The 24,679-nt window shown below is 45.0% G+C and overlaps 1 protein-coding gene across 1 annotated transcript in view; it reads left to right on the top strand.

The window, feature by feature from the left end:
* The window catches only part of LOC135505659 (coiled-coil domain-containing protein 85C-B-like), a 35,940-nt gene that overhangs the window by 5,484 nt on the left and 5,777 nt on the right, over positions 1 to 24,679 (top strand). The window contains exon 2 of the mRNA XM_064924706.1: positions 22,368 to 22,471. Coding sequence (XP_064780778.1) covers positions 22,368 to 22,471 — 104 coding nt within the window. The remainder of the gene's footprint in view (positions 1 to 22,367; positions 22,472 to 24,679) is intronic.

The following is a 24,679-nucleotide window of genomic DNA, read 5'->3' on the forward strand; positions in this document are numbered from 1 at the left end:
ATAGCATTGACGTTTACTTCCATTTTCTGTGGTGTCTTTCCAATAGGTGATTATATTTTTATTTTTGCTTTGTGATGATTTGGTTGGGCCAGATTTTCTGAGTGCTGTCCTGAGGCTCTATGTGGTTGTTTTGGTTAGTGAAGTGAGCTTCAGAACCATCTGACTGAGGGGACTGTTCTCTTGTTCCATCTCTTGACATTATAGGGCTGTGTGATGAAATGTTTTAGGGTCGCTTGTTTTTAGATGATTGCACAATTTGATGGCTCTTTTTTTCTATTCAAATATGAAGGGGGTATTGGCCCAATTCTGATCTTCATGAGTTTTTTCTTTGCACTAGCAATACAGTCTTGCAAAACTCTGTATGCAGTATTTCAATTGGATGTTTGTCTCTCTCTCTCTCTCTCTCCCTCCCTCCCAAGGGTCTCTAACTCTCTGCTAAGGGTCTCCGTCTCTCTGCTTAGGGGACATTTGAAATGCATCAAGCGGACTAGAAATCAATGAATGCGCTGTTCTAAGACCTAAATACCCAGGCTTTAGCAGAGTGTTGGATGAAATACCATAATGAAATAGGATGCTAAGCCTGGTTTAATCTGCACATCTCCACCATTACCCCACCCACGCTCACGTACGCACACTCACTCACTAACTCACTCACTCACTCACTCACTCACTCACTCACTCACTCACTCACTCACTCACTCACTCACTCACTCACTCACCACAATGATTTGTTCTTTAGGATAAATACAGTCTGTTTCGTGCTGTAGCATACAAACAGACAGGCCGCCTAAATCCAGCCTCTGATTCATTTGTTTTAGGAACGCAACACGGGTGCACTTCCTCAAGGAAATATTGTTCTATGTTCTGATTCCACAGCTGGTGTCTTTTGAGATTCCAGAAATTCTAGAATTGTAAAACCCTGAAGGTAGATATCCCGTATCCTAACAGCATGTTAGCAAACTGAGCTGTTTTTAATCTGCACACAAACACATTTTTTTGGCCATGTTTGTGCATCATTGCGTAACAGCAATATTGTGTGTGCTTGTCTGCCTGTGGCGGAATGGGGCTGGGCAGGGCTCACCTCTCTAGCCTCTCTAAGCTGATGTTACGCTAAGCCCCTGAACCAAACCATCCGTCTATGCCCTGGACTGACACTGTACTGTACAACCCTACGCTCATCATTGTCAGAGAGTCTGGATCTCCGTAGCTTGTCTCCATGACTGGCATGGACTGTGTGTCAACACAAGACTCACTGTAGGGAATGATTACTCTATCTGCACATACAAAAATATGTAATATATTTTTAAAATGAAATCTGAAATCTTTTTGATGGGGACATTCTCTCCACTATCCCAGCTCTCTCCTCACTCAGTCAGTGTCATCAGTCAGTCAGAGCCAGTCAGTCTGACTGACTCAGTCAATCAGTTAGTAAGCCAGAGCCAAGCTGATGGATGAGGAGAGGAGGGGATGTGTAGGTCTGATGTTTGAAGTCCAAGGGGAACAGTTGTTAGTTGCTGACTGGATGCTGAGTTCTGTAGCTTCAGTCAGGGCATCCAGATGCCAAGGAAGCCCTGGGGACTTTAGTAGACAAACATTAAAACCGTTACCGAGGTGCTAAATGAGAGACCACTGTGCCAGAGTGGGAGGATGGGCAGATGGATGGAAGAAGGGGAGGAGTGGGAATTCTAGAGCTGGCATGCTCTTAAAGAATGAACCCAACCAACAACTACAGAAAACTATTGTTCTGCCTCGTCTCCACTCAAAAAGATCCCCCACATAGCCCTCGCCTCATTTCTGGCTCCTCTACCCCTTAAGAAAGAGGAGGGAGAGAGAGAGAGCAAGCAAACAAAAGGCCTTCAAAGAGGCTTGGTAGTGGGGGGTTGGCTGGGAGGTGGTGGGGGGTTAGGCTAGGGAGAGGTGGCGGTATTGCTAGGGTGAAGTAGTGGGTAGGCTTGGTAGTAGTGGTGGTGGTGGTGGTGGTGGTGGTGGGGGGGCTGCAAGACAGGGGAGGAGTTTCTGGTGGATCCTGCTGTCAGTGTAATTGCATTTTTGAGTGAGTTTGAGTCTGGTGACACTCCCCCTCTCCTCTTGGGGATAACGAGCTCTATACACACACATCTAAAGTTGAGCTTTCTTAACCTGGAGAGATGGAGGAATGCATACCGCATAAGCCTAGCCTACAAGTGTTGAAACACCAATGGATGCTTTACATGCAACTTCTTTTTCCAGACCTCTGTTTGCTGGGATGGGTTATTAAAGCTCTTTGCTGGGATGGGTTATTAAAGCTCGTTGCTGGGATGGGTTATTAAAGCTCTTTGATGGGATGGGTTATTAAAGATCTTTAATGGGATGGGTTATTAAAGCTCTTTGATGGGATGGGATGGGTTATTAAAGATCTTTAATGGGATGGGTTATTAAAGCTCTTTGATGGGATGGGTTATTAAAGCTCTTTGATGGGATGGGTTATTAAAGATCTTTGATGTGGTGGGTTATTAAAGATCTTTGATGGAATGGGTTATTAAAGAGCTTTGATGGGATGGGTTATTAAAGATCTTTGTTGGAATGGGTTATTAAAGATCTTTGGTGGGATGGGTTATTAAAGATCTTTGATGGAATGGGTTATTAAAGATCTTTGATGGGATGGGTTATTAAAGATCTTTGGTGGGATGGGTTATTAAATATCTTTGATGGAATGGGTTATTAAAGATCTTTGATGGGATGGGTTATTAAATATCTTTGATGTGGTGGGTTATTAAAGATCTTTGATGGAGTGGGTTATTAAAGATCTTTGATGGAATGGGTTATTCAAGATCTTTGATGGGATGGGATATTAAAGATCTTTGATGGGATGGGTTATTTAAGCTCTTTGATGGGATGGGTTATTAAAGATCTTTGATGGGTTGGGTTATTAAAGATCTTTGATGGGATGGGTTATGAATGATCTTTGATGGGGTGGGTTATTAAAGATCTTTGATGGGGCGGGTTATTCAAGATCTTTGATGGAATGGGTTATTAAAGATCTTTGGTGGAATGGGTTATTAAAGATCATTGATTGATTGAAGCCTGAATTAAAACTATGCCTTAAACTATACTTGCCTGTACATTGCGCGTCCCTATGTATACAACGTGCGTGAGGCTACCCTTCCATCCATATAGGCTACATGCTGATTTCAGGTTTGGTGATGACACCGAGCATTGAGTGGAGTCTGAACAGAAACGATGTAGCCTATAGGCATGTTATATTGCGTGTCTCTGTGTGTATAGAACAGCAGTCACTTGTGTTCTTTTTCCAGGAGCCACTGTCTGCATTCACTTATATCATTGGTGGTCTGGAATCTGGAATGGGATTCCACCCAAGGCTCTGAAATATGATGCAGTTGAGTTGCACATGTACAGTAAGACTTGCATTGCATTGTGGTGATTTGACTTTGTGGAGTGTGTGTGTGTGTCTACAGTTCTGTCTTGAGGTCTGGTTAGTATTTTTGTAAGGCTCCAGACTTGATGAGACCAATACATTTCTCTAAACCTGTCTGTCTCAGTGCTGCTGGGTTGAAATAGCACAGATGTGCGAATAAGGATGGTTCCTTCACAGCCACGCCTCCTGGCTAGGACTGGGCGAAATGGCCAAAATATCATGTCATGATATTTGTCACATATTTGATAGTATTTAACAGTATTTGATGTTTCTGAATAATAAATGTTCTAAAAAGGCGTTCTGGGTGGTTCATGACCCTAGGGTGGTTCATAACCCTGGTGTGGTTCATGACCCTAGTGTGGTTCATGACCCTAGGGTAGTTCATAACCCTAGTGTAGTTCATGACCGTAGGGTAGTTCATAACCCTAGTGTGGTTCATGACCCTAGGGTGATTCATAACCCTAGTGTGGTTCATGACCCTAGGGTAGTTCATGACCCTAGTGTGGTTCATGACCCTAGGGTAGTTCATAACCCTAGTGTGGTTCATGACCCTAGTGTGGTTCATGACCCTAGTGTAGTTCATAACCCTAGTGTGGTTCATGACCCTAGTGTGGTTCATGACCCTAGGGTAGTTCATAACCCTAGTGTGGTTCATGACCCTAGGGTAGTTCATAACCCTAGTGTCGTTCATGACCCTAGGGTAGTTCATTACCCTAGTGTGGTTCATGACCCTAGGGTAGTTCATAACCCTAGTTTGGTTCATGACCCTAGGGTAGTTCATTACCCTAGTGTGGTTCATGACCCTAGGGTAGTTCATAACCCTAGTTTGGTTCATGACCCTAGGGTAGTTCATAACCCTAGTGTGGTTCATGACCCTAGGGTAGTTCATAACCCTAGTGTGGTTCATGACCCTAGGGTAGTTCATTACCCTAGTGTGGTTCATGACCCTAGGGTAGTTCATAACCCTAGTTTGGTTCATGACCCTAGGGTAGTTCATAACCCTAGTGTGGTTCATGACCCTAGGGTAGTTCATAACCCTAGTGTGGTTCATGACCCTAGGGTAGTTCATAACCCTAGTGTGGTTCATGACCCCAGGGTAGTTCATAACCCTAGTGTGGTTCATGACCCTAGGGTAGTTAATAACCCTAGTGTGGTTCATGACCCTAGGGTAGTTCATAACCCTAGTGTGGTTCATGACCCTAGGGTAGTTCATAACCCTAGTGTGGTTCATGACCCTAGGGTAGTTCATAACCCTAGTGTGGTTCCTGACCCTAGTGTAGTTCATAACCCTAGTGTGGTTCATGACCCTAGTGTGGTTCATGACCCTAGGGTAGTTCATAACCTTAGTGTGGTTCATGACCCTAGGGTAGTTCATAACCCTAGTGTGGTTCATGACCCTAGGGTATTTCATAACCCTAGTGTGGTTCATGACCCTAGGGTAGTTCATAACCCTGGTGTGGTTCATGACCCTAGGGTAGTTCATAACCCTAGTGTGGTTCATGACCCTAGGGTAGTTCATAACCCTAGTGTGGTTCATGACCCTAGGGTAGTTCATAACCCTTGTGTGGTTCATGACCCTAGTGTAGTTCATAACCCTAGTGTGGTTCATGACCCTAGTGTGGTTCATGCCCCTAGGGTAGTTCATGACCCTAGTGTGGTTCATCACCCTAGGGTGGTTCATGACCCTAGTGTGGTTCATGACCATAGTGTAGTTCATGACCCTAGTGTAGTTCATGACCCTAGGGTAGTCCATGACCCTAGTGTGTCAACATAAATTATGAGTGATTTCAATGGGACTTTCTCCATTAACACTGTTTAATCCCTAGTGTGGTTCATGACCCTAGTGTAGTTCATGACCCTAGTGTAGTTCATGACCCTAGTGTAGTTCATGACCCTAGTGTGTCAACATAAATTATGAGTGATTTCATTGGGACTTTCTCCATTAACACCGTTCAATCCAACTACAAACTAAAATAATTTTCAGCGATTGCATACATTTCTGCATTTCCTGCACAACAATTTTCATTTTCACACTGTGCCACACAGCATGATATGGGCCCCAAAAAATCTAGGACTAGTTAATTGGTGAATTGTTGCAATAATGCTTATTCTAATTTTATAGTTAGAATATAGTGGGCAGCACTTGACATGACAGCGAATGAATAAGCCAGTGAGGAATTATTGACAGGGTAGGAATCAAAGTGTTGGTCACTGTTTCCAGGTGACCATAATTAGATGTTACGTTAAGTGTTTTCTTTCATGTAGCTAGCTAGCTAACATACTAATGTTTTGTCTTTTCCTCTCTGATAAGATACTGTTGCACAAACATGCTCATCTAGGCCTACACCAGCACTGGTACCAGGCAGTATTAGCTAACTAGCTACGTTTGCTCTGACTCTTTAGTACATTTTGCAAGCCAGTCAGCTAACTAACAATTAGCATTAGCTGCTAACATAAATTATTTTGCTACGAAAAGCAAATTAGCAAACAGTAGTTTGATAACAGTAAGATACACAAACAAATAGTGTAACTATAGAACTCTTGTGGAAAGCAGCATGTCACCAACATTGTTGCATCACATCTGACCATGTGGAACGACAAGAAAGTGCTAATGGTCGAACAACTGCTCTCTCTTTGAGTGACAGGGGGCAGGGCTTGGTGTGGTTAGCAGCATGCAGCAGCAGGAGGAGAGGGAGAGGAATGACTAAAGTAGCAAACTACAAGTAAACAACAAAAATTGACATTATACAAGCCGGATGTGCGTATCACATTTAACAAACCAAACATTGAAATACCGCTGTAGAAGGTAAAGTAAAAACTCCGGTCTGTATATAAATACCGGTATATAGTAAAATAAGGTATACCGCCCAACCCTATTCCTGACCCTACAAAGACCTCCCTCTCTCTGTCTCTCTCTCGGTCTCTCTCTCTGTCTCTCTGTCTCTCTCTCTGTCTCTCTCTCTCTCTCTCTCTCTCTCTCTCTCTCTCTCTCTCTCTCTCTCTGTCTCTCTCTGTCTCTCTCTCTGTCTCTCTCTCTGTCTCTCTCTCTGTCTCTCTCTGTCTGTCTGTCTGTCTCTCTCTCTCTCTCTCTCTCTCTCTCTCTCTCTCTCTCTCTCTCTCTCTCTCTCTCTCTCTCACACACATTGCCAAAGCAAGTTAAGTAGATAATAAACAAAAGTGAAATAAAGAATGACAATTATAACAATTATTAATAACATAATAACAATTATGTCTATATACACTGTTGTAGCGATGTGAAGATAGTTAAAGTACAAAAGGGAAATTAAGTAAATGTACACATGGGTTGTATTTACAATGGTGTTTGTTCTTCACTGGTTGACCTTTTCTTGTGGCAGCAGGTCACAAATCGTGCTGCTGTGATGTCGCAAATATGTGTCTCTAATATGGTCATACATTTGGCAGGAGGTTAGGAAGTGCAGCTCAGTTTCCAACTCATTTTGTGGGCAATGTTCACATAGCCTGTCTTCTCTTGAGAGCCAGGTCTGCCTACAGCTGCCTTTCTCAATAGCAAGGCTATGCTCACTGAGTCTGTACGTAGTCAAAGCTTTCCTTAAGTTTGGGTCAGTCACATTGGTCAGGTATTCTGCCACTGTGTACACACTCTCTGTTTAGAGCCAAATAGCATTCTAGTTTGCTCTGTGTTTAAAAAAAAATATTTCCATTGTGTCAAGTAATTAACTTTTTGTTTTCTCATGATTTGGTTGGGTCTAATTGTGTTGCTGTCCTGAGGCTCTGTGGGGTCTGTTTGTGTTTGTGTTTGTGAACAGAGCCCCAGGACCAGCTTGCTTAGGGGACTCTTCTCTAGGTTTATTTATCTGTAGGTGATGGCTTTGTTATGGAAGGTTTGGGAATCTTCCTTTTAGGTGGTTGTAGAATTTAACAGATATTTTCTGGATTTTGATAATTAGTGGGTATCGGCCTAATTCTGCTCTGCATGCATTATTTGGTGTTTTATGTTGTACACTGAAGATTTTTTAGCAGAATTCAGCATGAAGAGTCTCAATTTGGTGTTTGTCCCATTTTTGCCAGCAGCATACCACCCTGCATACCACTGCTGGCTTGCTTCTGAAGCTAAGCAGGGTTGGTCCTGGTTGTTGGAGGGCCAATAGGAGGCACTCTTTCCTCTGGTCTAAATTTTTTCCCAATGCCCCATGGCAGTGACTGGGGACACTGCCCTGTGTAGGGTGCTGTCTTTTGGATGGGACGTTAAATGGGTGTCCTGACTCTAAGGTCATTAAAGATCCCATTGCACTTATCGTAAGAGTAGGGGTTTTAACCCCGGTGTCCTGGCTAAATTCCCAATCTGGCCCTCAAACCATTACGGTCACCTAATAATCCTCAGTTTACAATTGGCTCATTCATCCCCCTCCTCTCCCCTGTAATTATTCCCCAGGTCGTTGCTGCAAATGAGAACGTGTTCTCAGTCAACTTATCTGGTAAAATAACGGATAAATAAAAAACTACATTTTGTGAAGTCTTGGTTTGTGAGCGGACGACAGACATCACAACCATGAAAGGCAATGGATTCTATAACTGATTTAAGTCTTTTTTGCCAGATCCCAATGGGAATGTCGAAATTTATGTTCCTTTTTATGGCATAGAAGTCCCTTCTTGCCTTGTTTCTCAGCTTGTTCACAGCTTTGTGGATGTTACCTGTGGCGCTGATGTTTAGGTATGTCTCATTTTTTGTGTACTCTAGGGCAACGGTGTCTAGATGGAATTTGTATTTGTGGTCCTGGCAACTGGACCTTTTTTGGAACACCATTATTTTTGTCTTACTGAGATTTACTGTCAAAGCCCAGGTCTGCCAGAATCTGTGCAGATGATCTAGGTGCTGCTGTAGGCCCTCCTTGGTTGGGGACAGAAGCATCAGATCATCTGCAAACAGTAGACTCTCCCTCTCTCCCTCCCTCACCCTATTTCCCTCTCTCCCTCACTCTCTCTCTCTTTCTCCCTCCCTCTCTCTTTCATTACATTGCTGCTTGTACATGAGAGTCAGTGTAGTTGTGTAAATGAGTCATAGTTACCTGGGAATCCACCTCCCGCACAACCAGGTTGCTAAGGATTACAATTCAACCAAGCTGCTAAGAATAACAAACTTTCTCACACAAAGTATAGGCCAAAGTGCAAATGTTGGTGCACTTTATCTAGTGTGCAGAAGTCTGATTTCCATTTAAGTGAACAAGACAGTGCTAGATATATTCTCGAGTATAGCAATCTAAATCACATCACTGTTGTTGATGGTTTAATTGGGGCCGTTATTAATGAGGATTCGACGGCCATAAACCAGTTTTAAAGTGTTGATTTAGTAAACAGTTCGAGGCCAGCTGTGGCAGGGTTATTCCCCCTAGTCTATTAGCTATATATGCTAATTGGAGAGAGACCCGCCCTGCTCTGGTCCCAGCAGCAGATGACCCCTCAAGGGTTAATCCAACTCACAGGCTGTGTTTGGTTTTAGTGTGCGTGTGTTAGTGTGTGTATGTGTGTGTGTGTGTGTGTGTGTGTGCGCGTGCGTGCGTGCATGTTTGTGTGCGTGTGTATGTGTTTGTGTGTGTGTGAGTGCATGTTTGTGTGCGTGCGTGCGTGTGCGTGTGTGTGCGTGTGTGTGTGTGTGTGTGTGTGTGTGTGTGTGTCAGTTTTTAGGGAATGGAGCACTGGAATTAAACTCTGTTGAGAGTTAAAGGCCATGATTTAGAACAGTGGGCCACAGACATTGATAAATGATCCGTCTTCTGTATCCATTATGTCTTTCAGGAGTTAGTGCTGGTTACCATGGTGTTATTCAGTTAGGAACTGGGTTCTCCAGAGAATGACAATGCTGTGAAAAAGTGTTTTTGATTTTGTAACTAGACCTAGGCTATCTTTCTGTTTCTTAATAATATGGTGAAGATAAACAATTTTGATGTTTCATTAAGTTGATTTAAATGTTATTTTTAGAGGAACACTAACTCTTTGAGTAATAATTTAGTCACACCATAAAACTCAAGCTCTTGGACTAAATTAGGTTCAAATTAGACTCTGTTAGTCACACACAGAAAAGCCATTAAATAGAATGGCTTTTTAAACTGTGACTTTCAACACCTACACACATAATTGCTTTAATTGCGTCATTACTGTGCCGGTGTGTGTGTGTGAACGTTTTTGTGTGTTCGACCTCTTTTCTGTCTGATTTTATCACCAGGTCATCATTCTGGCCGTGCTGGAATCTCTCTCCTCCCCTTTCTCTCTCTATCTCTCTGGCGGGCAGAGAGGACCAAGGAGCACCCTAATCTGAATGGTGATAAAGGCTAGATACAGTAGAACCAGCCTTCCTAGTTTATCAAATACATTTTTATTTGACACAAGCGCTGAATACAACAGGTGTAGACCTTATTGTGAAATGCTTACTTGCAAGCCCTTAACCAACAATACAGAGTAAAAAAAAAAAAAATATATATATATATATATATATACCGAAGTAAACAAAAGTAACACCATAAAATAACAATAGCGGGGATATATACAGGGGTTACCTTTACAGAGTCAATGTGCGGGGGCACAGGTGAGTTGAGGTAATTGAGGTAATATGTAGGTAAAGGTGAAGTGACTATACATGGATAGTAAACAGAGTAGCAGCAGCGTTAAAATGGAGTCAATGTAAATAGTCCGATGGCCATCTGATTAACTGGTTAGCAGTCTTATGGCTTGGGGGTAGAAGTTGTTAAGGAGCCTTTTGGACCTAGACTTAGCGCTCCGGTACCACTTGCCGTGCGATAGCAGAGAGAACAGTCTATGACTTGGGTGAATGGAGTTTTTGACTATTTTTTGGACCTTCCTCTGACACCGCCTGGTATAGATGTTCCTGGATGGCAGGAAGCTTGGCCCCAGTGATGTAGTGGGCCATACCCACTACCCTCAGATGACGAGCAGTTGCCATACCAAGCGGTGATGCAACCAATCAGGACACTCTCGATGGTGCAGCTGTAGTACTTTTTGCGGATATGAAGAAATCTCCTGAAGGGCGTTGTCGTGGGCGTTGTCGTGGGGAAGGAATGAATATGAATAGGATTCTCACGTAGGTGTTCCTTTTGTCCAGGTGGGAAAGGGCAGTGTGGAGTGTAATATAATTTGCATCATCTGTGGATCTGTTGGGGTGGTATGTGAATTGTAGTTGGTCTAGGGTTTCTGGGATGATGGCGTTGATGTGAGCCATGACCAGCCTTTCAAAGTACTTCATGGGTACAGATGTGAGTGCTACAGGGCGGTAGTCATTTTGGCAGATTACCTTGGCGTTCTTGGGCACAGGGACTATTGTGGTCTGCTTGAAACATGTACAGTGGAAGTTGGAAGTTTACATACACCTTAGCCAAATACATTTAAACTCAGTTTTTCACAATTCCTGACATTTAATCAGAGTAAAAATTCCCTGTCTTTGGTCAGTTAGGATCATAACTTTATATTAAGAATGTGAAATGTCAGAATAATAGAGAGAATGATTTATTTCAGATTGTATTTATTTCATCACATTCCCAGTGGGTCAGAAGTTTACATACACTCAATTAGTATTTGGTAGCATTGCCTTCATATTGTTTAACTTGGGTGAAACGGTAGCCTTCCACAAGCTTCCCACAATAAGTTGGGTGAATTTTGGCCAATTCCTCTTGACAGAGAGCTGGTGTAACTGAGTCAGGTTTGTGGGCCTCTTTGCTCGCACACGCTTTTTCAGTTCTGCCCACAGAATTTCTATGGGATTGAGGTCTGGGCTTTGTGATGGCCACTCCAATACCTTGACTTTGTTGTCCTTGAGCCATTTTGCCACACCTTTGGAAGGTCGTTGTCCATTTGGAAGACCCATTTGTGACCAAGCTTTAACTTCCTGACTGATGTCCTGAGATGTTGCTTCAATATATCCACAATTTCCCTTCCTCATGATGCCATCTATTTTGCGAAGTGCAGCAGTCCCTCCTGCAGCAAAGCACCCCCACAACATGATGCTGCCACCCCCGTGCTTCACAGTTGGGATGGTGTTCTTCATCTTGCAAGCCTCCCCCTTTTTCTTCCAAACATAATGATGGTCATTATGGCCAAACAGTTCTATTTTTGTTTCATCAGACCAGAGGACATTTCTCCAAAAAGTCCCATCTTTGTCCCCATGTGCAACTGCAAACTGTAGTGTGGCTTTTTTATGGCGGTGTTGTAGCAGTGGCTTCTCCCTTGCTGAGCTTACTGTGGATATAGATACATCATCCAGCATATTCACAAGGTCCTTTGCAGTTGTTCTGGAATTGATTTGCACTTTTCACACCAAAGTACGTTAATCTCTAGAAGACAGAACACGTCTCCTTCCTGAGCAGTATGATGGCTGCGTGGTCCCATGGTGTTTATACTTGCGTACTTTTGTTTGTACAGATGAACGTGGTACCTTCAGGGGTTTGGAAATTGCTCCCAAGGATGAACCAGAGCTGTGGAGGTCTACAATTGTTTTTCTGAGATCTTGGCTGATTTCTTTTGATTTTCCCATGATGTTGAGCAAAGAGGCACTGAGGTTGAAGGTGGGCCTTGAAATACATGCACAGGTACACCTCCAATTGACTCAAATGATGTCAATTAGCCTATCAGAAGCTTCTAAAGCCATGACATAATTTTCTGGAATTTTCCAAGCTGTTTAAAGGCACAGTAAACTTAGTGTATGTAAACTTCTGACCCACTGGAATTGTGATGCAGTGAATTATAAGTGAAATAATCTGTCTGTAACCAATTGTTGGAAAAATTACTTGTGTCATACACAAAGTAGATGTCCTTACTGACTTGCCAAAACTATAGTTTTTTAACAAGAAATTTGTGGAGTGGTTGAAAAACAAGTTTTAATGACTCCAACCTAAGTGTATGTAAACTTCCGACTTCACCTGTAGGCATTACAGACTCGGTCAGGGAGAGGTTGAAAATATCAGTGAATACACTTAACAGTTGGTCATCGCATGCTCTGAGTAGGCGTCTTGGTAACCCGTCTGGCCCTGATGCCTTGTGACTGTTGACCTGTTTAACCTCTCTTGGGCAGTATTTTCACATCTGGATGAAAAGCGTGCCCAAAGTAAACTGCCGGTTACATTTCAGCCTTCCACTATTTTCAATGTCTGTCACTTTCATTATAAGGCGAAGTCCTCCACTGTCAACACTCTTTAGAAAGAGTTTCAGGCTGGTTTTTGGATAAATGAGCCTGAAATTGTAGTTTTTCTAGGTGGCTCCCATATTTGCTGTAGTGTTTCCAAGTGTGTGAATGAGAGCGCGTTCTTTGGTATTTTTCTCCGGTAAAGACAATAACAATTTTTCTTAAATTGTATCATTTTATTTACGTATTAGGTTGGATTATAAACGTTATTTGACTTGTTTGGAAAAGTTTATTAGTAACGTTTGGGATTAATTTTGTATGCATTTTGATAGAGGGAAACTGGGTAGATTGTTGACTGAAGCGCGCCAGCTAAACTGAGTATTTATGGATATAAAGAAGGACATTATCGAAAAAAGGACCATTTGTGATGTAACTGGGACCTTTTGGAGTGCCAACAGAAGAAGATCATCAAAGGTAAGGCATTTATTATATCGCTATTTCTGACTTTCGTGTCGCACCTGCATGGTTGAAATATGTTTTTCTTGGTTTTGTATGCCGGGCGCTGTCCTCAGATAATCGCATGGCAGAAATCTGAAGGATAGAATTATGGTTAGATTTGCCAAATGGAGGGTGAGGGAGAACTTTGTACGTGTCTCTGTGTGTTGAGTTAAGGTGGTCTCAAGTTTTTTTCCCTCTAGTTGCACATGTGACATGCTAGTAGAAATGAGGTAAATCTGATTTAAAGTCTCCTGCATTAAAGTTCCCGGCCACTAGGAGCGCCGTTTCTGGATTCTCTTGTTTGCTTATAGCCTTATACAGGTCGGTCATAGTGCCTGCAACGGTTTGTGGTGTAAAATAGACGGCTACGAAAAATATAGATTACTTCCTTAATACTAGAGATCACGCAGCATCTGTTATTGACAAATAGACACAGACCACCGCTCGTCTTCCCGAATGTTGCTGATCTGTCTTGCCGATGCACGGAAAACCAGCAAACTTGATATTATCCATGTCATCGTTCAGCCATAACTCGGTGAAACATAAGATATTATAGTTTTTAATGTCCTGTTGGTAGGATAGTCTCGAACGGAGTTCATCCAGTTTATTCTCCAGTGATTGCACGTTCGCCAGTAGGACAGATGGTAAAGGCAGATTATCCACTCGACGACAAATTCTCATGAAGCACCCTGATCTGCTCCCCCCTGTATCGGTGTTTCCTCTTCATGCAAATTACGTGGATTTGGGCCTGGTCCAGGAGGAGCCGTAAATATTTCGCCTCAGATTCATTAAAGAAAAAAATCTTTGTCCAGTCCGAGGTGAGTAATCGCTGTTCTGATGTACAGAAGCTCTTTTCGGTCATAAGAAATGGTGACAGACACATTATTACAAAAAAAATGTACAACGCCCTCAAAACAGCAGCCATCCCCCCCGGCACCACTCTCTAGCTTACCTCCTGAATCCTTTCTGTGTGTCTGTCTGTCTGTCTCTGGCTCCTGAGTGGTGCAGTGGTCTAAGGTACTGCATCTCAGTGCTCGAGGTGTCACTACAGACTCCCTGGTTCAAATCCAGGCTGTATCACAACTGGCTGTGATTGGGTGGCGCACAATTGGCTCAGCGTTGTCCGGGATTGGCCGTCATTGTAAATAAGAATTTGTTCTTAACTGATGTGCCTAGTTAAATATATATATGATATACTGATGTGCCTAGTTAAATATATATATGATATACTGATGTGCCTAGTTAAATATACATATATATATATATTTAAGTCTGTCACTCTGTATTCACCTCAGGACATGCGTCAGCGTCTCACGTTCACCTGTCTCACCTATTGCTGCTAGCTCCCCTCCACAGTCATTCAGTCTATATTAGTTGAACTGTGTTGGTGTCTAATGCCACACCTTGAGAAGGTGAGGCTATTCACTCACCTGGCTCAGCTGTGTGGCAACTCTCCTGTGAGCCTAGCCTACCTGAATGGGCTTTTCTCCAGTTAAAAAAAAGTCATTAAGTCAGCAAAGACAAGTGGCAGTGATTCATTGAGAAGTAGAGAGTCTATAGAGACACTCAGTCTGTGCACATGTTCTGTTGAACAAATAGGCCTGAAGGAAAGGGAACGGAGATGGAGTAACTAAATATGTTAAAAGCACTGCTCAAGTATTCATGGTATATTACAGCACTACAAATTCTGGTTAAATTCTGGTTAACATTTTTTTTTTTAGAAGCTCCCTATTTAGTTTTCAATATCCCCATTAGACTATTACTACTAGGCTTATAATACAAACATTTGGAAAATATCAAACATCACCAGTCGAACAAAACATTGAGTTTCATTGTGTACTTGTTTAGATGGACTTTCACAGCAGTGTTGTTTTCCATTCTGCTCTGTGTCTTCTAGTCATCTAGTTCTGACTGGTTGGGGCGGAAACAGAAACAGACAGGAATGGGATGTTCCTACTGCTCGTATCCTGTTTATCCAGCCTTAGACGCATTATTCTGCCTTGAGACTTCAGTATTCTTAGACTCTGCTAAATATATGTATGTGACCGAATCCAATTTGATTTGTTTTTCAGTGGCCCATTTGTCATGGTAATGTACTGCCCCACCACAATGCTGCTACAGTACACTACATCACTGACTAGGCCTCGCCCCACCTCAATGCTGCTACAGTACACTACATCACTGACTAGGCCTCGCCCCACCTCAATGCTGCTACAGTACACTACATCACTGACTAGGCCTCGCCCCACCACAATGCTGCTACAGTACACTACATCACTGACTAGGCCTCGTCCCACCTCAATGCTGCTACAGTACACTACATCACTGACTAGGCCTCGTCCCACCTCAATGCTGCTACAGTACACTACATCACTGACTAGGCCTCGCCCCACCACAATGCTGCTACAGTACACTACATCACTGACTAGGCCTCGTCCCACCTCAATGCTGCTACAGTACACTACATCACTGACTAGGCCTCGTCCCACCTCAATGCTGCTACAGTACACTACATTACTGACTAGGCCTCGTCCCACCTCAATGCTGCTACAGTACACTACATCACTGACTAGGCCTCGTCCCACCTCAATGCTGCTACAGTACACTACATCACTGACTAGGCCTCGTCCCACCTCAATGCTGCTACAGTACACTACATCACTGACTAGGCCTCGTCCCACCTCAATGCTGCTACAGTACACTACATCTGTCAGGACCCGGTTTCGAACCTGGGTCTCCGGAGTGAGAAACAGTCACTTAACCAACTGAGCCACGAATAGACAGCAGAACCCAGAAGATGAGGCAGACACAGCAGTACTTAAGACGGTGTATTTAATAAAGAAAAACTCCTAAAATAAAAAATGGCAAATCCAAAAGGTGGTAGGTAAAACACAAAAAAACCTAAAAAGAAACTCACTAAAACTAAACAAAAACAAAAAACAGAATACTACAAGAACTTCACCCGGAATCGACAAGAGCACACAGAACACTAGGGCAGGGTGCCAACATACAAACACAGAGCACAGAACTGAGGGAAACAAAGGGTTTAAATACAATCAGGGGAAACGAGACACAGGTGCAAACAATAATGGGGATCAAGGGAAAAACACAGGGACAAAAAGCACAATGGGGACATCTACTGACAAAAACACGGAACAACCCTGGCCAAATCCTGACAGAATCCCCCCTAGGAACGGCTCCTGACGTTCCTACCAGCTCTCTCAGGGTGGAGGACCCTGAACTGACGAATGAGGTCAGGGTCCAGGATGTCTTTGGCAGGAACCCAGGAGCGCTCCTCAGGACCGTAGCCTTCCCAGTCCACCAGATACTGCCAGGACCGCTGCACCCGGCGGGAATCCAGTATCCGGTGGACGGTATAAGCCGGCTGGCCTCCAATGACACGAGGCGGAGGGGAGGTCTGTCTGCCGGGACAAGGGGAGAAAAAACAACAGGTTTTAACAAAGACACATGAAATGTGGGATTAATCTTAAGGGATCTGGGTAAGTGTAGGCGATAAGAAACTGGGTTAACTCTCCTGGCAACCTTGAAGGGACCGATGTATTTTTGGGACAGCTTGCGAGACTCCACCCGTAGAGGTAAGTCTCTTGTGGAGAGCCAGACTCTCTGGCCGGGGCGCAGGGTAGGCCCGGGACGGCGACGTCTGTTGGCTTGTTGTTGATACCTCTGTGAGGAACGCATCAGATTAAGACGGGTCTTCCTCCACATAAGCCGACAGCGTCTGACGAATCTTAAGGCTGAAGGCACTCTGACTTCTGCCTCCTGGTCCGGGAACAATGGAGGAGCATAGCCAAACTGACACTCGTGCGGGGACATACCAGTGGAGGAGGAGCGCAAGGTGTTGTGCGCGTATTCGGCCCAAACAATAAAGGATGACCATGTGGACGGGTTGTCACGAGTCATACATCGGAGGGTGGTTTCCAGCTCTTGATTCATCCTCTCTGTTTGGCCGTTGGACTCCGGATGGTACCCTGAAGATAGACTGGCAGAAGCCCCCATGAGTTGGCAGAAGGCCTTCCAAAACCTTGAGGCGAACTGGGGACCTCTGTCAGAAACCACATCTTGAGGAATGCCGAAGACTCGGAACACATGATTAATTACCAACTCAGCCGTTTCCTTGGCAGAAGGTAACTTAGTCAGAGGGACGAACCTGGCCGCCTTTGAAAACCTGTCGATTATGACTAGGATAGTAGTATTGCCATGGGATGGAGGAAGTCCAGTAATAAAGTCCAATGATATGGGACCAGGGTCTGTGGGGAACAGGTAAAGGGTGAAGGAGTCCTTGAGGGCGGAGGTGAGAAGATTTGCCCTGGCAGCACACGGGGCAGGCATTGACGAAAATGGCAACGTCTTCTCTTATGGTAGGCCACCAGAACTTACGCTGGATGAACTCCAAGGTGCGACCTACGCCCGGATGACAGGTGAGGCGAGAGGAGTGCCCCCACAGAAGGACCTGAGTCCTCACTGCCTTGGGGACAAACAACCGATTGGCAGGACCTCCTTTAGGGTCCGGTTCGCTAGCTTGAGCACGTCTCACGGTATCCTCAACTTGCCACGAGATCGGAGCCACAATCTTAGCAGCAGGAAGGACAGGCATGTCCGTGTCATCTCGAATGGCAGGAGCGTAGACTCGGGACAGGGCATCCGGTTTGAGATTCTTCGACCCGGGCCGATAGGTGAGGATAAACTGGAATCGATTGAAGAAAAGAGACCATCTAGCTTGTCTAGAGTTCAATCGCTTCGCCTGCTGGATATACTCCAGATTCTTGTGGTCCGTAAGCACTTGAAACGGGTGAGAAGCCCCCTCGAGCCAGTGTCTCCATTCCTTCAATGCCATCTTAACCGCTAGGAGTTCACGATCCCCACATCGTAGTTCCTCTCAGTCGGGGTAAGCCGGTGTGAGAAGAAAGCGCACGGATGAAGCTTCTTGTCTTCACCCCTCTGAGACAGGACAGCTCCAACACCAACCTCTGATGCGTCTACCTCCACCACAAATGGTTCATCCGTAGTCGGTAGTATCAGGATGGGAGCAGAGAGGATGCGCTGCTTGAGTCCTTGGAAGGCCGTCTCAGCTTCTCTTCCCCAAGAAAACCTTGCATTGCCACCTTTGGTTAAAGCTGAGAGAGGAGCTGCCACCAAACTGAAGTTCTTGATGAACTTGCGGTAAAAGTTTGTGAAGCCCAGGAAACGCTGAACATCCTTAACGGATTTGGGGGTGGGCCAATCCGCTACCGCCCCTACCTTCCTAGGGTCCATTTGGATTCGACCGGGTTCCACTACAAATCCCAGGAATTGTACTCGGGATGAATGGAATTCACATTTTTCCGGCTTAACGTACAGATGGCTGTCCAGGAGGCGTTTGAGTACTTGTCTGACATGCTTAGTGTGTTCTTGAAGGGAGCTCGAAAAGATGAGGATGTCATCCAAGTAAACGAACACAAATATGTTAAGCATATCCCTAAGCACATCGTTTATGAGCGCTTGGAACACCGCTGGGGCGTTGGTCAGGCCGAAGGGCATCACCAAGTATTCATAGTGACCAGTAGGCGTGTTGAAAGCGGTCTTCCACTCGTCACCAGGTCTGATCCGCACAAGATGGTATGCGTTCCGCAGGTCAAGCTTAGTGAAAACAACTGCTTCCTGGAGCAGCTCGAAGGCTGTGGCCATAAGGGGTAGCGGGTAACGGTTACGGACGGTTATGTCATTGAGTCCCCGGTAGTCGATGCAAGGACGTAACCCACCGTCTTTCTTGGCCACAAAGAAGAACCCTGCTCCCGCCGGGGAGGTGGATGGACGCATGAGGCCTGCTTCCAGAGAGTCCTTGATATAGGTATCCATAGCAGCTCGTTCGGGTGGAGATAGGGAAAAGATCCGACCCCTGGGGGGCAAGTGCCCGGAAACAGGTCGATGGGGCAATCGTAAGATCTATGGGGTGGTAGCATGGTGGCCCTCTGTTTGCTAAACACCAGTTTGAGGTCATGGTAACACTCGGGAACTCGGGTCAGATCGATGGATTCTAAAGACTCGGGAGTAGAACTCGGGAATTCTGGAAAATACAAGTAGCTTGGCACGTAGGACCCCACTGCTTGATAGTGCCCACAGACCAGTCGATGTGAGGGTTATGGCTGTGAAGCCAGGGGTATCCAAGGACGAGAGGGAACTCGGAACAGGAGATCAAATGAAAGTTCATCAATTCCTGGTGTTGTGAAACTGAAAGTCTCAAGGAGGTAGTGACATGAGTGACAAGTCCAGATCCCAAAGGGCTTCCATCCAATGTAGTAACCCTCATGGGGTCACTTAGAGGTTCAGAGGGAACGCCATTCTTCTTCGCCCAGACACCATCCATGAAGTTACCTGCGGCTCCAGAGTCTACCAAGGCTTGAAGGTGAAGCTTGTGGTTGTCCCAGGAGAGGGTGACTGGAATGAGCAGACGGGAGTTGGACGGATGGGAGGAGGTTATGTTTCCCGTTACAGTTCCCCCCGGTCTGTACGGGACAGAGCGTTTCCCTGGAGCCTGGGACACGTGGAACGGAAATGGCCCGGTTTGCCGCAATATAGACAGCGTTGCTCCCTCATCCGGCGGTCTCTCTCAGCCTGGGAGATGCGTCCACGCTGCATGGGTTCCGGTGGAGCCAGTGTTGATAAAGGTGGGGACTCGGAGCTGGGACTGATAGGGGCTAGAGGTCTACGGTTGAGTTCTCTCTCTCTCAGACGCTGGTCAATGCGTGAGGCCAACTTGATCAGGGACTCGAGATTGTCCGGTGGTTCCCGAGTGGCCAGTTCATCTTGGATAGTGTCGGAAAGGCCTTTCAGAAAGCACACCGTGAGCGCCTCGTTGTTCCAGCCACTCGCTGCTGCCACCGTGCGGAACTGGATGGCATAGTCCGTCACGCTGCGCCAACCTTGATGGAGAGTCAGGAGCTGTTTGGCTGAGTCAGAACCACTGCTTGGGCTTTGAAACACTCGTTTGAATTCCTCAGCAAAGGCAGAGTAGCTGGCACAGCAGGAACTATGGGCATCCCACACAGCAGTAGCCCAGGCCAGGGCTTTTTCCGACAGCAGGGTGATGATATATGCGATCTTAGACCGGTCGGTGGGAAATGACGAGGGTTGCAGCTCAAAGGAGAGAGAACATTGAGTGAGAAACCCTTTACAAGCACTTGGATCACCTGAGAACCGTTGGGGAGGTGGAAGACGAGGTTCAGCCAGGGGGTTAACTGCCATGGGTACGTGAACTTGAGGTACTGGGACGGGAACTGTTGCCGGGGGTAAGTCGATCAGATACTTGCTTAATGGAAGTCAGCATCTCCGACAGAAGATGAGAATGTCTAGCCATTAAGGCCTCTTGCTGAACCAGGGCGGCTTCGTGGCGTTGGACAGTCTCCTGGTGGTGGGACAGCGTGGCAAAAAGGTCCTGGGAACTGGCTGCCTCTGGGTTCATTTTTGGCTCTGTGTTTCTGTCAGGACCCGGTTTCGAACCTGGGTCTCCGGAGTGAGAAACAGTCACTTAACCAACTGAGCCACGAATAGACAGCAGAACCCAGAAGATGAGGCAGACACAGCAGTACTTAAGACGGTGTATTTAATAAAGAAAAACTCCTAAAATAAAAAATGGCAAATCCAAAAGGTGGTAGGTAAAACACAAAAAAACCTAAAAAGAAACTCACTAAAACTAAACAAAAACAAAAAACAGAATACTACAAGAACTTCACCCGGAATCGACAAGAGCACACAGAACACTAGGGCAGGGTGCCAACATACAAACACAGAGCACAGAACTGAGGGAAACAAAGGGTTTAAATACAATCAGGGGAAACGAGACACAGGTGCAAACAATAATGGGGATCAAGGGAAAAACACAGGGACAAAAAGCACAATGGGGACATCTACTGACAAAAACACGGAACAACCCTGGCCAAATCCTGACAACATCACTGACTAGGCCTCGTCCCACCTCAATGCTGCTACAGTACACTACATCACTGACTAGGCCTCGTCCCACCTCAATGCTGCTACAGTACACTACATCACTGACTAGGCCTCGTCCCACCTCAATGCTGCTACAGTACACTACATCACTGACTAGGCCTCATCCCACCTCAATGCTGGTACAGTACACTATATCACTGACTAGGCCTCGTCCCACCTCAATGCTGCTACAGTACACTACATCACTGACTAGGCCTCGCCCCACCTCAATGCTGCTACAGTACACTACATCACTGACTAGGCCTCGTCCCACCTCAATGCTGCTACAGTACACTACATCACTGACTAGGCCTCGTCCCACCTCAATGCTGGTACAGTACACTACATCACTGACTAGGCCTCGCCCCACCACAATGCTGCTACAGTACACTACATCACTGACTAGGCCTCGCCCCACCTCAATGCTGGTACAGTACACTATATCACTGACTAGGCCTCGCCCCACCACAATGCTGCTACAGTACACTACATCACTGACTAGGCCTCGCCCCACCTCAATGCTGCTACAGTACACTACATCACTGACTAGGCCTCGTCCCACCTCAATGCTGGTACAGTACACTACATCACTGACTAGGCCTCGTCCCACCTCAATGCTGCTACAGTACACTACATCACTGACTAGGCCTCGTCCCACCTCAATGCTGCTACAGTACACTACATCACTGACTAGGCCTCGTCCCACCTCAATGCTGCTACAGTACACTACATCACTGACTAGGCCTCGCCCCACCTCAATGCTGCTACAGTACACTACATCACTGACTAGGCCTCGTCCCACCTCAATGCTGCTACAGTACACTACATCACTGACTAGGCCTCGTCCCACCTCAATGCTGGTACAGTACACTACATCAGTATTGACAATGTGTTTCATGTGTTTCAATGTGTTTCATGTCTATGAGCTTCTCGTGTTTCTTGTATTGGGCTATGTTTCTGTTTATTATTAAACTCACCACCTGCACTTGCTGACAAGATAAAAATCTGTCGTTCTGTCCATGAGCAAGGCAGTTAATACGCTTTTCCAAAAGTCTTGAAGGAGTTCCCACATATACTGAGCACTTGTTGGCTGCTTTACTTTTCCTTCATGCTGCGGTCCAATTTCTACCCGCATGTTAAATGTGCAACCAGAGTAGAAAAAAACTCTAGACCACCTTTCCTCCATACACAGACATGCGCACAAAGCTCACCCTCCACTTAGCAAATCTGACCATAATTCTATCCTCCTGATTCCTGCTTACAAGCAAAAACTAAAGCAGGAAGCACCCGTGTTTCAGTCAATAAAGAAGTGGTCAGATGACACAGATGCTAAGCTACAGGACTGTTTTGCTATCTCAGACTGGAGTATGTTCCGTGATTCTTCCGATGGCATTGAGGAGTACACCACATCAGTCACTGGCTTCATCAATCAGTGCATCGACGACTTCGTTCCCACAGTGACTGTACGTACAGTTGAAGTCTGAAGTTTACATACACCTTAGCCAAATACTTTTAAAGTTTTTCACAATTCCTGACATTTAATCCAAGAAAAAATCCCTGTTTTAGGTCAGTTAGGATCAACACTTGATTTTAAGAATGTGAAATGTCAGAATAACAGTAGAGAGAATGATTTATTTCAGCTTTTATTTCTTCCACATGGGTCAGAAGTTTACATACACTCAATTAGTATTTGATAACATTGCCTTTAAATTGTTTAATTTGGGTCAAACATTTCGGATAGCCTTTCACAAACTTCCCACAATAAGTTGGTTGGATGTTGGCCAATTCCTCCTGACAGAGCTGGTGTAACTGAGTCAGGATTGTAGGCCACCTTGCTCTCACACGCTTTTTCTGTTCTGCTCACACATTTTCTATGGGATTGAGGTCAGGGCTTTGTGATGGCCACTCCAATACCTTGACTTTGTTGTCCTTAAGCCATTTTGTAACAACAAAGTATACTTGGGTCATTGTCCATTTGGAAGACCCATTTGTGACCAAGTTTTAACTTCCTGACTGATGTCTTGAGATGTTGCTTCAGTATATCCACATCATTGTCCTTCTTCATGATGCCAATTATTGTGTGAAGTGCACCAGTCCCTCCTGCAGCAAAGCACCCACACAACATGATGCTGCCACCCCCGTGCTTCACGGTTGGGATGGTGTTCTTCGGCTTGCAAGCCTCCCCCTTTTTCCTCCAAACATAACGATGGTGATTATGGCCAAACAGTTCTATTTTTGTTTAATCATACCATAGGACATTTCTCCAAAAGTACAATATTTTTCCCCATCTGCAGTTGCAGACCATAGTCTGTCTTTTTATGTAGGTTTTGGAGCAGTGGCTTCTTCCTTGCTGAGTGGCCTTTCAGGTTATGTCGATATAGGACTCGTTTTACTGTGGATATAGATACTTTTGTACCTATTTCCTCCAGCATCTTCACACAGTCCTTTGCTGTCGTTCTAAGATTGATTTGCACTTTTCACACCAAAGTACGTTAATCTCCAGGAGACAGAACATGTCTCCTTCCTGAGTGATATGACGGCTACGTGGTCCCATGGTGTTTATACTTTCGTATTATTGTTTGCACAGATGAACATGGTACCTTCAGGCGTTGGAAATTGCTCCCAAGGATGAACCAGACTTGTGGAGGTCTACAATTTTCTTTCTGAGGTCTTGGCTGATTTCTTTTGATTTTCCCATGGTGTCAAGCAGAGGCACTGAGTTTGAAGGGGGGCCTTGAAATACATCCACAGGTACACCTCCAATTGACTCCAATGATGTCAATTCGCCTATCAGAAACTTCTAAAGCCATGTCATTATTTTCTGGAATTTTCCAAGCTGTTTGAAGGCACAGTGAACTTAGTGTATGTAAACTTCTGATCCACTGGAATTGTGATACAGTGAAATATAAGTGAATTATAAGTGATATAATCTGTCTGTAAAAAATTGTTGTAAAAATGACTTGTGTAATGCACAAAGTAGATGTCCTAACTGACTTGCCAAAACTATAGTTTGTTAACAAGGAATTGTTGGAGTGGTTGAAAAACAATTTTTAATGACTCCAACCTAAGTGTATGTAAACTTCCAACTTCAACTGCATACCCCAACCAGAAGCCATGGATTACAGGCAACATCTACACTGAGCTAAAGGGTAGAGCTGCCGCTTTCAAGGAGTGGGACACAGTCACGAGCTGCCCAGTGACTCGATCCTACCAGACGAGCTAAATTATTTCTATGTTCGCTTTGAGGCAAGCAACACTGAAGCATGCATGAGAGCATCAGCGTTTCCGGACAACTGTGTGATCATGCTCTCTGTAGTCGATGTGAGTAAGACCTTTAAACAGGTCAACATTCACAAAGCCGCAGGGCCAGACGGATTACCAAGACGTGTACTCTGAGCATGTGGTAACCAACTGGCTAGTGTCTTCACTGACATTTTCAACCTGTCCCTGAGTCTGTAGTAACAACTTATTTCAAGCAGACCACTATAGTTCCTGTGCCCAAAAACACTAAGATAACCTGCCTAAATGACTCCCAACCTGTAGCACTTACATTTGTGGCCATGAAGTGCTCTGAAAGGCTGGTCATGGCTCACATCAACACCGTAATCCCAGAAACCATAGACACACTCCAATTTGCATACCGCCCCAACAGATTCACAGATGATGCCATC

This window comes from Oncorhynchus masou, chromosome 19, assembly GCF_036934945.1.
Source record: "Oncorhynchus masou masou isolate Uvic2021 chromosome 19, UVic_Omas_1.1, whole genome shotgun sequence".
Classification (NCBI taxonomy): Eukaryota; Metazoa; Chordata; class Actinopteri; order Salmoniformes; family Salmonidae; genus Oncorhynchus; species Oncorhynchus masou.